We start from the raw sequence: 12,287 nt of genomic DNA on the forward strand, positions 1-12,287 counted from the left end.
CTCTGCAACCAATTTTATTCTCCAATTTGTACAGACAAGTTTGGTCGACAATATATCAGTGTGTGCATGTGTGTGTGTGTGTGTGTGTGTGTGTGTGTGTGTGTGTGTTTTCAGGATTCAGTTCAGGATTATTCAGAAAGACTACTGAAAAGAAAAAAAACATATCATATGGCCTTGTGACCATCTTAGACCTGCGCTGTACTTGATTGTACATTAAGGTGTCTAAATTCAGTTCAACTCAACTTTATGTATAGAGGACTCAAAAAAAAAAGACAGACACTCAGGCTTAAAAACAAAGACTGTCAGGCTGAATTTCATTATTTCATCCCCAGATACTAAGCTAATACTAAAACTACCGCCTGGATTCGTTCCCAGAAACAGCGCTTCGAAGCTGAGTTTTGGATAGAGTGCATGTGTGTTTTAAGAGCAGGCGTGTTTTTGCAAAGCTAAACCTGGCTGCCTCTCACAGTGGCTCCACTGTGTAGAATATGTTCCCCCTCAGTGCTACTGTGTGCTCACTGGAAGTTATCTTCTCGCCACTGCCACACTGAAGGTTCGGGTGGGGGGAAGAAACAAGCATACAGATGCCTTGGCACAACGCCTGACACACCCTTTCACGTGTGTGTGCAAAGGGCCTTTGAGAGACGCACACACACACACACACACACACACACACACACACACACACACACACACACAGACACACAGACACACACACACACACACACACACTCATATGGAGTCTTGGCTCGCTTAACTACCCAGGATGTCTATGTCACTTCCTGTGTTTGTGAGGGGTTATTTTCTGTTGCTGTAGAAACCAAATGTAATATTGAAAAATCGCTTCCCAACAGAAAAAAGCCAGTCGATAGGCGAGAGCCAAACCTCATCCCCGACTCTGGCTGCTGCTGCCAGGCTGTCAGCGATGATCCATGGGAAAGACAGAGTATATGCCAACGCCATGGTGGTGCAGCAAGTGAGTAGGGCAATGAATGCATGTACTGTACTGTAACCTGTTTATTTACGTTGGCTCGAGCAAATTCTGTGTATGTTCTGCATCATTCTAGTTTGTATCAAAAGCGCTGAGAAAAAAAAAAAATCAGTTTCGTGTTTGTTTGTGAGCTCCCGGTGTTAAAGTGAGGGTGTGGACGTTGGCATTTTCTATAGTTTGAGCCTGCTGCAAAGATAAAGTGTGTGTATAGCAAATGCACTTTTTCTGGAAAATCTAATGGTTTCTTCTTTTCCCACGTGGCACTCAGTCATTTTTGACAAAAAAAAAAAATGCATACAACTCAAAAACCAATCCACACTGACTGAAAAAAGGAGTAACGCAAACTTTGTGAAGAATCGTATAAGGTTCAAATATTGCACTCTGATCATATGTGTGTGAACACTTTTCGACATTTTTCTTTTCCAGGTGGACGATGATGATATGAAATACCATTCTCGCCCGCCGCCTGATGTTGGCAGCCTTTGCTGGGAGCCTTTCTCCATGACACCCCCTGATTCAAGGACCTGTCCGAAAAATCCCCACCCACCCACGCCACAAAATGGCGAGAGGGCTGTCCGAAGCCCAGGCCCAGAGAAATGCAAAGAGTCACCTCTCCACATCTCTCCTCCCTCTCCCTCTTCTCCTTTTGCTTCCCCCCCATCGTTCCCGTCCTCCCCCCTGGCTTCCGCCTTCCGTTTGTTTGAAGGAGTTCAGAGGCGACAGCCACAATCCAACCTTCCAGTCTCTCCCACTTTGAACCGCAGAGGATGCAACTTGCCAGCGGCGAACCGCGGACTGAGGTACGACATCACTGATGATGATTTTTAACATTCTTGCTTGAAAATGAAAAGGATATCCCGATTACATGTTCAACGTAAAAGTAAAAAAAAAAAAAGATATTTCAACATGAGCCTGCTCATCCTCCTTTGATTTACAGCAGATGAATTCATAATTTCTTGGAGGATTGAAGATTGACTACTTTCTCCGTAATCTAGAGCAACTACTACAGATTTTTAATTTGTATTGCATATTTGAATGCTTCAGGAAATGTCAACTGTCAGACTCTTTCAACGTGAATGGTTATTGAACAAGGAAATATTTCCCGCTGTATTCTCATACCCAAATATGAGTCAAGGAGGAAGTAAATTAATCAAGCATAACATAACCTCTTTTTTTTTTTTTTTTAATGTGCTTTTCAGTTGTGAAAATCATATATCATAACAGTAATCGAATTTTAGCATGGAAAAGGCCATTTCGGGTAAAGAGCATCAACACGCTCGTGCATCAACCATCATACAATAAAAAGAGAATTTTGGTAACATTTCGGGCTGCGCTGGCATAAATTTGAGATTGCTTTCCGAGTGTAATTTCTTTAAGCATTCTACTTCAGTATTTTAGAATGTAATGTTCTTGAGCTGACAAGTGATGCAGCGTCTCGGAACAAACTGTATTTTCGACATGGTAAAGAATCAGCGAATGGCATATGTGTCAATAGTCCCAGTCTTGAGTGTGACAGTGGAGAAGAGGACATCCTGGGACACTCCTACCCCTGCTCAGCCTTAAAGCTGCAGTGCAGCTCGCCAGACTTTAACAGATCTCACTCGGACAGCACCCAAAAGCTCTCTAAGGTATTGTACTGCATGCTTAATTTCTCCAAATATCTACCTGATTGTGTCACCTCTGGTCTATTATATGATAAATAGGCTCTGCTTTTACATAACCCCGATTGTTTACCCAAATAAAGTGAACTGTCTCTCGGGACACAGAGTACGACATTTTAATAAGGGTTGGATCACTTTTTTGGAGCGTGGTTTTAAAATACCAATATGCAGATGTGTTAACGTCATCAACAGCTCAATGCTGTGAGAAAAAATCAGACACATTGATTGATTTTCTTTTTTTTTTTCTAGCATGATTGGAAAATATTCTGTTCTCAAGCTGTTTGCTTACTGCCCTCTGCTCTGTCCCTGCTCTTACCCAGAACCCAGAGGAAGGCGAGGTTCGACTGCGCTCGTACTCCTACTCCTCCCCCAAGGCGAGGCCCTCGCGCCCTTTGCTAAACAGAGATGCAACCATCACTGACCTGGCAGAAGGTGAGTGGACTCTGAACTCTCTGTTCTGTGGCCGGCTGAAGACAAACAAATCGGCCGGATATCTGTCATAAAAAGCTGATACGGTTGATTAAAAATAATGTAAGCACCACTGTTTAACTGCCAGGTTTTTGTCATCTAAAACAAAGGAGAAAGATAAAACATTACAAAAACATTTCCACCATAACGGTGAAATGTAACCTGTTCAAGTCGATTGATTTTTAATCTTCAGAAAAAGGAAGTAAAAATTTAAAAAATTAAACATTTTGGCGGCTCGGTGTTCGTGTGGTTAGCGCGTCGACCTCACAGAGCAGAGGTCGTGGGTTCGATCCGGCTCTGGCCTTCCTGTGTGGAGTTTGCATGTTCTCCCCGGGCCTGCGTGGGTTTTCTCCGGGTACTCCGGTTTCCTCCCACATTCCAAAAACATGCATGGCAGGCTGATTGAACACTCTAAATTGTCCCTAGGTGTGAGTGTGAGCACGGATGCTTGTTTGTCTCCGAGTACCCTCCAATTGGCTGGCAACCGGTTCAGGGTGTCCCCCGTCTACTGCCCGAAGACAGCTGGGATAGGCTCCAGCGCCCCCCGCGACCCTAGTGAGGATAAAGCAGATTGGAAAATGGATGGATAAATATTTTTGGTTGCTCAAGTGTGCACACCCTCTTATAGCTGGGATGAGGCTGTGTTTAGAATTATCCGCGCACATTCAAACCTGGGTTAAATGTGAGTCAGCACAAACCTGCAACCATTTAAAGTGCCCCTTATGAACCCTGAATGAAGTTCAGGAGTTCTAATAGGCTTTTTTCTGACTTTCCGGACTATTTCATAATTCCGTCCACCTTGTTTAAAGCCCCAGGTTTAAACTGAAGGAAAAACAGCCCCAAAGCATGATACTGCCACCAATATTCTTCAATGTAGTTATGGTGTTCTTTTGGTAAGTGACCAGTGTTGTGCTTGAGCAAAACCTACCACTTGGAATTATGGCCAAAAAGTTCAACCTCAGTTTTATCGGACCATAAAACAAATCTCCCAAAAGCACGTGAGAAAGTATGTTATGGCCCAGTGGGAAATTCATCTTGGTGTCATTTTTTTTTTTACACAGTATGAAAAAAAAAAAAAAGAACTACCATTTTAAACAAAGGTGTGTAGGCATTTTATATCACTGTATGTGTTGAGTGTTCACATTTTTGTAAGACAACACCGTTACTCTGTGAACTCTGTATAGATGGCGCATTCAGCAGCAGTGGCCGTTCTCTACTTCAGGCTTTATCTCTCTCTAAATCGCTTTCTCGCCTCAACCAAGTTAGTAAGTAAATTACAGAGAAGCAAGAACACGCCGCCGGGAGTTTCTGTGGGCATTTAAGTGTTTCTCTTAATCGGGGAAATCTAGTGCCAATCAAAAGATGCACTAAACAACATTCCGGGTGCTATTTGGATCATCTACTCTGTGAGTGTTTCCCACCCTTTATTGAGACAAGGTACCTATTTACCTTACGTCGCCAAATAAAAAAGTTATGACATTTTACTCACAAATTCACTTAATTTGAAATCTGGGCCTGTCGATTTGAACTTCCTTGAAGCTTTGGAGAAAGCTCATAAAGGGTTTCAAGGTTACTCAAAGGTTACTGCTTGACTTCATCTGGGGTTTTTCTCTTGGTTTGGCTGTTCTATTTTTAATGCCGCCCGTTTATGCTTTGCAAAAACCTGGTGCCATGTTTGGTCTGTCTTTGTGTGGGTGTACGGCATTTGTACTTTTTCACTACTCTACCAATGGAATGGACGATTCAACCTCTGGCTTCGGGTTCACTCGGTTTGTAATAACTTCCTTACCGTGAATGACATATTTATTTCTCACTCACTCATTTGGCTTTCTCTGACACTACATTACAGAGCAGAGTGTGCTGAACCTGACAGAGACTTCCAAAGAAAAGAGGTAACCGCATTGGCTCGCTTATATGAGCTGAGACGAGATCCACTGGACTGTGTAGGGGCCTTACTCAGATGTCAAAACAGACTTCCGCCCTTTTTAGGCATCACTGTTGGCCTGCAGTAAGAGATTAGCTCTGCGGGTGTACAGTGTGTGAGACCTCAGTGTTCGACCTGTGTTTGGGGGTCTGACGGGGGCAGGATGTGACACACTTCCTGTTGCGAGCCCGGCCAGGGCCAGTATATGCTCTGATTGCAACCTCAAAATAACCTCAAAGTAAACAGCAACATCCATTTTAACACCCTATGTAGAACATGAATGACTGTGCTACATCTGGTAAGCTTTTTTAACATGAGCTTTACGATACGCCCATTTAATTTTTTTTAAATTTTACTCACAATCATTTTTCATTTCCCTTTGTTAATTTCTCACTAGCCGAGGTTTACATGGAGCCTTGTATTCCGATTACAATGAAACCGAATGACCAAACAACGAAAATGCTCCACATAAACACCTTAATCGGAATGAAAAGGCCGAATGTGAATGGGAATTTCATTCAGAATCACAGGGCTTGTACATGCCAAGCGTCATGAAAACTATTCAATCGGATTAACCAGGCCGCATCCGGTCTGCGCATTCTCTATTTTGACGTAGGTGCGCAGTGACGTCGTTGTCTATGCACTTGAAAATGACAGCGTCTTACCAGAGTTCGTCTGCGACAGGAGAACTTGTTTCAAACTACTTGTAACCTCCCCGCCCCCATCAATCTGTTACTTTAATAAAAGTGTGAAAACAATCACGACTACTGTGCTAAAAAGACGAACGAACTCCATCTTGACAAATCGCGTGACGTTTACATCGATGCGGTGTGGTGAGACGGCTGTTCTGATTTAAGGTAGTGGCGCATGTACAGGACAGAGCGGAATAGGTCACGTCACGCGTAATGAGATCTTCAGTCGGAATGATTTCAATCAGAATGACAGAAAAGTCTCCATGTAATTCGGCTAGTGTTTTGGGTCACAGGCTTATTAGTCTATAATGCCCTAATGCATTTTTTCCTCACTAATAACCATGCGTCGCTAACAGAGGAAACTTTTTTTAGATAATCATGTTACATCGGCAATTCCATAAATCATCCTGTCATTTAAATGCATTTCATCCGATGGAAGAAAGTCACTCTCATTGTTAGTCAGTATTAGAATCCAGTAATAATAAATGGCTTACTAAAATCTGACTCATTTTTAGAACCTCAATTGTTTAACATACGAAAATAAATCTCCCAATGGACCAAAAAAAAAAAAAAAAAAAGCCCAACAGCCTGGTTTGAGGTGTGCTATATCCATCACGCAGGGTTTTGGGTTTCCGTAAGCGGGCCCAGTCCGCAGAGGAGGAGAGCAGCGCATCACTCCAACACCTCACCCTCACAGAGTTCCTTAAAGAGTATGTGTTCACCAAAGCGGCCTCACAGCCATGCATGTGCGGCTCGACTTGTTTGTACTTGGTTTGACCGTACCTTTCGCTTTGTTAACAACATCCGTTCCGCACATATAACCCCCCCCCCTCCGGATTCTGCTGTGACATCGAAATTTAGGCCACAGCATTGGTTTGACGTCATGTTGCATGCCATTTTCTCCTTGATGCTCCGACCGCCTCTCTAGTCTAGTGTCGAATGGAACTAGTTTTAAGTTGCTGCCAATAGTTGACATGTTATTAATTGCATCTCTCCAAGGTCATGCTATAAATAGCATCCACTCGAGTCCATAGTGACACCCAAGCATGCCAAGCATGTTATCAAGAAAACTTAGTCTATCGAGTAGAGCACTGGAAGACTCTGTGGACATTCTTTCATCTCAGCATGATGCTAGAATCCCAGGTTATTAAATCTGTGGTAGTATTAATATACTAATATTAGGAGTTGTGCATCGTGGCTTTCGAAGACCCCACTGAGGTGATGACTGACGACTAACTGAAATGTTTACACCGGAACAGGATCGAGGATGAGGAGTGGGATAAATACATAATTCCGTCCAAGGTCGAATCAGAGAAGTACAAAGTGAGCCGGACCTTCAGCTTCCTCAAGAGCAGGATGTCGAGCACTCGCAACAAAACAAAGGTGAGGTCTTTGCCCCTCTGAAAACTGTAATTCCTCCAGGATAAAGGTTCACCCCTGCGTTTAATAACCGTGTCCATGTATAGTGACTCGCATCCAAAGTGGAGCTGTAAAGGGTTTACCATCTCTTAGAATTCCTGTGCTGGGGAGCCGCTGTCTGTGCAGGGTGCCTTTATTTGGCGAGGGAGAAAATTCCCCTCTCCTCAGGTCTTAGCAACAGGACACTGAAAAAATATCTTCTTACATAATGCCAAACCTCCCAGAACATCCTAAGGAACCAAAACACATTCTATAGTATACGCGGCGTTGTCACGTGTTTCAGAGCATGCACATATGCGAGCTAACAAACATGAACTCTTTGGAAAGTTAGATAGGAAAATAAACATTCCTCGCTCACACACACTCACACAAAGGAATCCCTCCTAATGCTCCCCCAAAGTTAAAGCGCCATAACAGCAGAACCGGTCGACCAGAAGAGAGTTAACAGTGAGGCTGACTCAAATCTCTTTATCTCAGCTAACACCACTTCAACAGGTGTATCGCACCAGGAAGCTGGCCACTTTACTTTTTGTTGTTTTTCTGTTGCACTCCGGCATCGACTGTAGTCAATGTCAGCTCAACGGGCAAATGAATTTTATTTTACGAGCTTTCTTTTCAGGTTAAAGGGAAAGAGGCGAAGGACGGGAAGGACAAGAGCGGAGCGGCTAATGGACATCAGTTTGTGCCCGCGTCTCCATCTGGTCCTGCTGTCTGTGTGGCCTGCGATAAGTCGGTTTCTGGGAAGGAGCTGCTGCAGTGCTCCAGTAAGTATTCGACAGCGGCGGCGGTGTTGTCTTATGTCTTGTGGTGGCTCAACTGTCAGCGTTTGTATAAATATCCTCACACGTGCTGCCTTCATGTTTTGGTCCGCAGAAAAGATGAGGTCAGCTTTCTTCCCCCAGCAAAGTCAACACCGATTGGGCAGTTTCAATGGCCATCTGGACATTGCTTATTTAGTCTTATTATCAGTTAAATGATTGAATTAACCGTGACTTTGTCTGTTTTTGTCTGCAGACTGTTTCTTGAATGTCCACAAGAACTGTCGAGATTCTGTCACACAATGCGGAAAGGTAACCATCAAACACCGCCTTTGGTCTCCCATAACAATGAGAGCAAAAATAATGAATCGTGTTAGCTCGTTCTTTCAAAACGCACGTGGTACTTGGACCCTCATTCAAACAGTTGTGGCCAAAAGTTTTATTTTAGGTGCTCGAATCTCTGCACCTCGACGACAATTTTACCTTGTAGATGTCCTTCCTGGAAACTCAAAAGTGCTGTGTGCCGCAATATGTTGCGGATCATTGCGCTTGTCTCCCCCTTCTCGCACTCTACTGCCATACCTGTCACAGGCTGAATGCTAAATGAACAAATAAATCAGTTCCTGCCTCACGGGCAGGTGGGGGAGGCAGTCAAAAAGCTGGGAGAATAAGTTCTAGCGCTTAGTGACAAAAAAAAAAAAAGAATTCCTGGAATCATGCGATGTTCTGAACAGTGAAAAATAATAACAGCGACAGTGTACACTGTAGCTTGCGTCATGTTTTCTCCAGCAGACGATGATGTTTGATTTCGATTTTTGACTAATTTTATTTAAAGGCAGTACAGCTATGTTGTTCATCAACTTAAGTTAATATGACATTTTTCCTCAGAAGCTGCAGGAGAAGAATGCATTGTTGACGAAAAGCAAGACCTTGTCCCTCCCACAGAGTGAGTCAGAAATTACATGTCCCCGCACCCCCACCCCGTCTCATCCCCCATGTTCTCCCTCTTCCTTCCATCTTCCTTATTCTTTTTGTTTTTACCTCTCCTCTCTTGTTTCCCTGTTGTTGAAAGCAAATCATTTACCCTGGCCGCTGACTCACTCATATGACTCTGTTTAAAAAAAAAAGAAACTGTTAAATTTTAATCTGCCTCAGTGGGGGATCCGTCCCGGATTGTATTTATATGTGTTTGTGCATAACATCGGTAGAGTGAGGACATCCCCATACAATGAGAAGGTACATTCAACACTTAGAGCAGGAGTGTCAAACTCATTTTTTGTCGCGGGCCACATTGTCGTCACAGTTTCCCTCGGAGGGCCATTATGACTGTGAAGCCGTAGAAATGTTGAATCACTTCCTCGTGTTATTCCATGTAAAGTACACAATTATTAGATTTTGAAATCAAAAGTCAAGGAGAGTAGTTTGTTCCCCCTGTTGTTGAAGTTTCTGAAATAATGCTTGTAATAGCTAACAATGCCGATTTATTACATATGACAACTTCAAATTTTGGTACGGATTTTAGCAAGCGTCATGGAAGTTGATCTGGTTGATTTGCTTTCGCGGGCTCCATAAAATGATGCGGCCGGCCAGATCTGGCCCCCGGCCCTTGAGTTTGACACCTGTGACTTATAGACTGTGGACTAGAGTGAATTCAGATCTTTCTTTGTAAACACATCAACCATTTTTAAAGATGTACAAAGCCCAAGAACTATGTAGATTTCAAGTCTGGAGATTTAGTGCTAAAATGTTTTTCATCATTTAAATACCCTTGATTGGCGTCCAGGCAGAAACTGAGTCCAGTGATACACATGGGCCTCGGCAGGAGTCGCTCCATCCCCCATCATTTTATTTACATATGTATAAAATGTGTGTTTGTGTATATTTGTATATGTTATCCCCCCCCTCCAGCTCGTATTAGAGGCATATGGTAATATATAGTTGGGCATGGTGTGGTCTTCAAGGAGACACGCCCATGGAGAATGAAGACAAGTGCTTGTTTTTTCATGATTTTGGTGCCTCGGTGTTGTTTTGTTTTTTAAATCATTTTCTGTGGTCTGTGGTCGAGACTTTAATTTGAACATCGGCGTCTTCACCTGCTGTTTCCCATGACAATGAAAACATTTCCTGTTATCCCGGTGTCTCCTTCAGCTTCTGTGAAAGACATCCCTCCCTCCACACCCCTCGCCTTCTCCTCCGTTTCTTCGTCATCCTCACTCACACCAACGACCAAAGAAAAGCGAGAAACACTCGACGCTCTCTCCAAAGGCCTCTCCGTCTCTTTAGAGAGCAGGTAGGATTGACATCCGTAGTTCAACCCTGCATATTCACAGTAATCAGATGGAATCCACCACAAAACTGATTCTAGCTAGCCTTTATTGCGGTCTCATTGTGAATAGCAATTTGTACCTAAAACTAAGCTAATTAACGTTTCTATATTCCCCTCTCTGTTCTATAGAAGGCTGAGTGACACAGCAGCAATGGAGATTGATTCCATTCCTACAGCTTACGGCTCACAGTCCGATGAGGGCGCCCCAATGACAATTCTTCCTTCAGTCGACCCACCAATGGCCCCGCAGGGTCAGTGAGGGTTAATCAGACGTTTGTAAAAGTTTGAATGTTTCATAGAATGACTGCACACTATCACAGGTTTAAAAACTTGTTGCGCAGATGATGCCGATGCTCCTCTATTAAGTGATCTATCAGCCGATCTTCTGGGACTCGACGCAGAGTCGTGGAGTCTTGCAGTGAGTCCGGATTTCTGCCGGCAGCATGACAGACGTGCCATCAAACGCCAGGATGTAATTTATGGTGAGGCCGGGCGGTCTTTTGTCATCGAGAGTCATTAAGCCATTCCAGTCTCTTCGTGAATCAGTTGTATTATTATGATAATCCACTTTGCTGCCTCCTTGTAGAACTAATGCAGACCGAGCTGCACCACATCCAGACTCTGACGGTCATGTCCGAAGTGTTCAGACGAGGAATGCTGGAGGAGCTGCAACTCGACTGGGATTGCGTGGCCCGGATCTTCCCTTGTTTGGATTCCTTGTTGCTCTTCCACAGGAACCTCTTTGGATCACTGCAGGAGTGCAGACAAGCTTCCACCCAAGCCGAGAACCAGAAAAATTACCTCATCCATCAGATCGGAGACATCCTGCTTCAGCAGGTTGGTCACGATGCATACATGTTCACGATTGCCAAAAATATTGTCACCGTCCACCCATATCAAAGGACTCTTCTTAAAACTGAAGATGACCCTTTCAGTTCTCAGATGAAAATGCTGAGACAATGAAGCAAGTGTACGGCGATTTCTGCAGTCACCACATGGAAGCTGTCAGTGTCTTCAAGGAGCTTCAACAGCAGAATAAAAAACTCCAGAACTTTGTCAAAGTGGGGCCCCCGGTTGTAGAACATTGCATGTTTTCAAGATCTGCAATGTTGTAAAATCCTTGTGGCCTCTCTGCTCACAGCAACAGAGCCATAACTCGCTGGTCAGGAGGAGAGGGATTCCAGAGTTTATCCTTTTAGTCACCCAGCGCATCACCAAGTACCCAGTTTTGTTGGAGAGGATATTACATTACACTCAAGGCAAGTCAGCTCCTTGTACAGTGGTGCCTTGAGATATGAGTGAAGAGCGTTCACAAATCACTTAAGACTGTGAATTATTTTGAGATATGAGCCATCATTCAGCTGATTCTATTTATTTCTGTATTTATTTGCTTGACTTCTGAGCAAAAATGAATGATACAAGTGGCAATGAATTCAACTCACTAAAGAACCACACGCAAATGTGCAAGCGCTCACTCAACTGATTGTTTCACATCCGTTCACAGTTCATTTCGTCAGTTCAATGCTGAGCATATGAAGATTTTTGCTTCCAAAAGCCCTTTTGCGGTGTTGTTTATGTTGTTTTGTAGACGGAAAGTCTTATTTAGATGTTTGAGAGCAAAAAATGGTGGCGCCACACTTGAACTTATGCGTGCGTTCCAAAAAGGTCTTTTTTCCTCCGTTTCTTTTACTCAGAAAATGGAAATCTAATGACATTTCGCTATTTTCTAATGCTGATTGCTAAAGAACGGAACAAAGATAGAAACAAACTTTTTTCCCGGCTCAAAGAACAGAGTCTCATTTTTTCTCTTGGTAGGCCTGCATGTTAATATTGCATTGAGGGGTTTGCTCCGGTGAAAATGGCCTGGCATTGAATGAGTTAAGAGCATTGCATCACCATTCATTTCAATGGGGAAAGATGATTTCAGTACAGGTGTTTTTTTTTTTAGTTAAAGATGTGGTCAAGAAACAAACGAAATCCATATCTCAAGGCGTCATTATAGTTGATGACATCTTTAACCTTGAACTGTACAAATGAATGAATAAATA

The 12,287-nt window shown here is 43.3% G+C and overlaps 1 protein-coding gene across 6 annotated transcripts in view; it reads left to right on the forward strand.

Annotated features, from left to right (window-relative positions):
* The window catches only part of arhgef28a (Rho guanine nucleotide exchange factor (GEF) 28a), a 37,546-nt gene that overhangs the window by 19,092 nt on the left and 6,167 nt on the right, over positions 1–12,287 (forward strand). For 3 of the 6 annotated variants that reach the window (XM_019887501.1, XM_019887541.1, XM_019887551.1), the window contains 17 exons: positions 855–976; positions 1,418–1,791; positions 2,487–2,619; positions 2,973–3,084; positions 4,305–4,385; positions 4,970–5,012; positions 6,357–6,446; positions 6,996–7,119; positions 7,775–7,919; positions 8,170–8,225; positions 8,802–8,859; positions 10,062–10,203; positions 10,369–10,490; positions 10,581–10,721; positions 10,826–11,076; positions 11,175–11,300; positions 11,381–11,498. In XM_019887501.1, the coding sequence (XP_019743060.1) occupies positions 855–976; positions 1,418–1,791; positions 2,487–2,619; positions 2,973–3,084; positions 4,305–4,385; positions 4,970–5,012; positions 6,357–6,446; positions 6,996–7,119; positions 7,775–7,919; positions 8,170–8,225; positions 8,802–8,859; positions 10,062–10,203; positions 10,369–10,490; positions 10,581–10,721; positions 10,826–11,076; positions 11,175–11,300; positions 11,381–11,498 (2,238 nt within the window). The remainder of the gene's footprint in view (positions 1–854; positions 977–1,417; positions 1,792–2,486; positions 2,620–2,972; positions 3,085–4,304; positions 4,386–4,969; positions 5,013–6,356; positions 6,447–6,995; positions 7,120–7,774; positions 7,920–8,169; positions 8,226–8,801; positions 8,860–10,061; positions 10,204–10,368; positions 10,491–10,580; positions 10,722–10,825; positions 11,077–11,174; positions 11,301–11,380; positions 11,499–12,287) is intronic. The other 3 variants (XM_019887524.1, XM_019887513.1, XM_019887533.1) reach the window with 3 other exon arrangements.

This window comes from Hippocampus comes, unplaced genomic scaffold (assembly GCF_001891065.2).
Source record: "Hippocampus comes isolate QL1 unplaced genomic scaffold, H_comes_QL1_v1.1 scaffold155, whole genome shotgun sequence".
Lineage (NCBI taxonomy): Eukaryota > Metazoa > Chordata > Actinopteri > Syngnathiformes > Syngnathidae > Hippocampus > Hippocampus comes.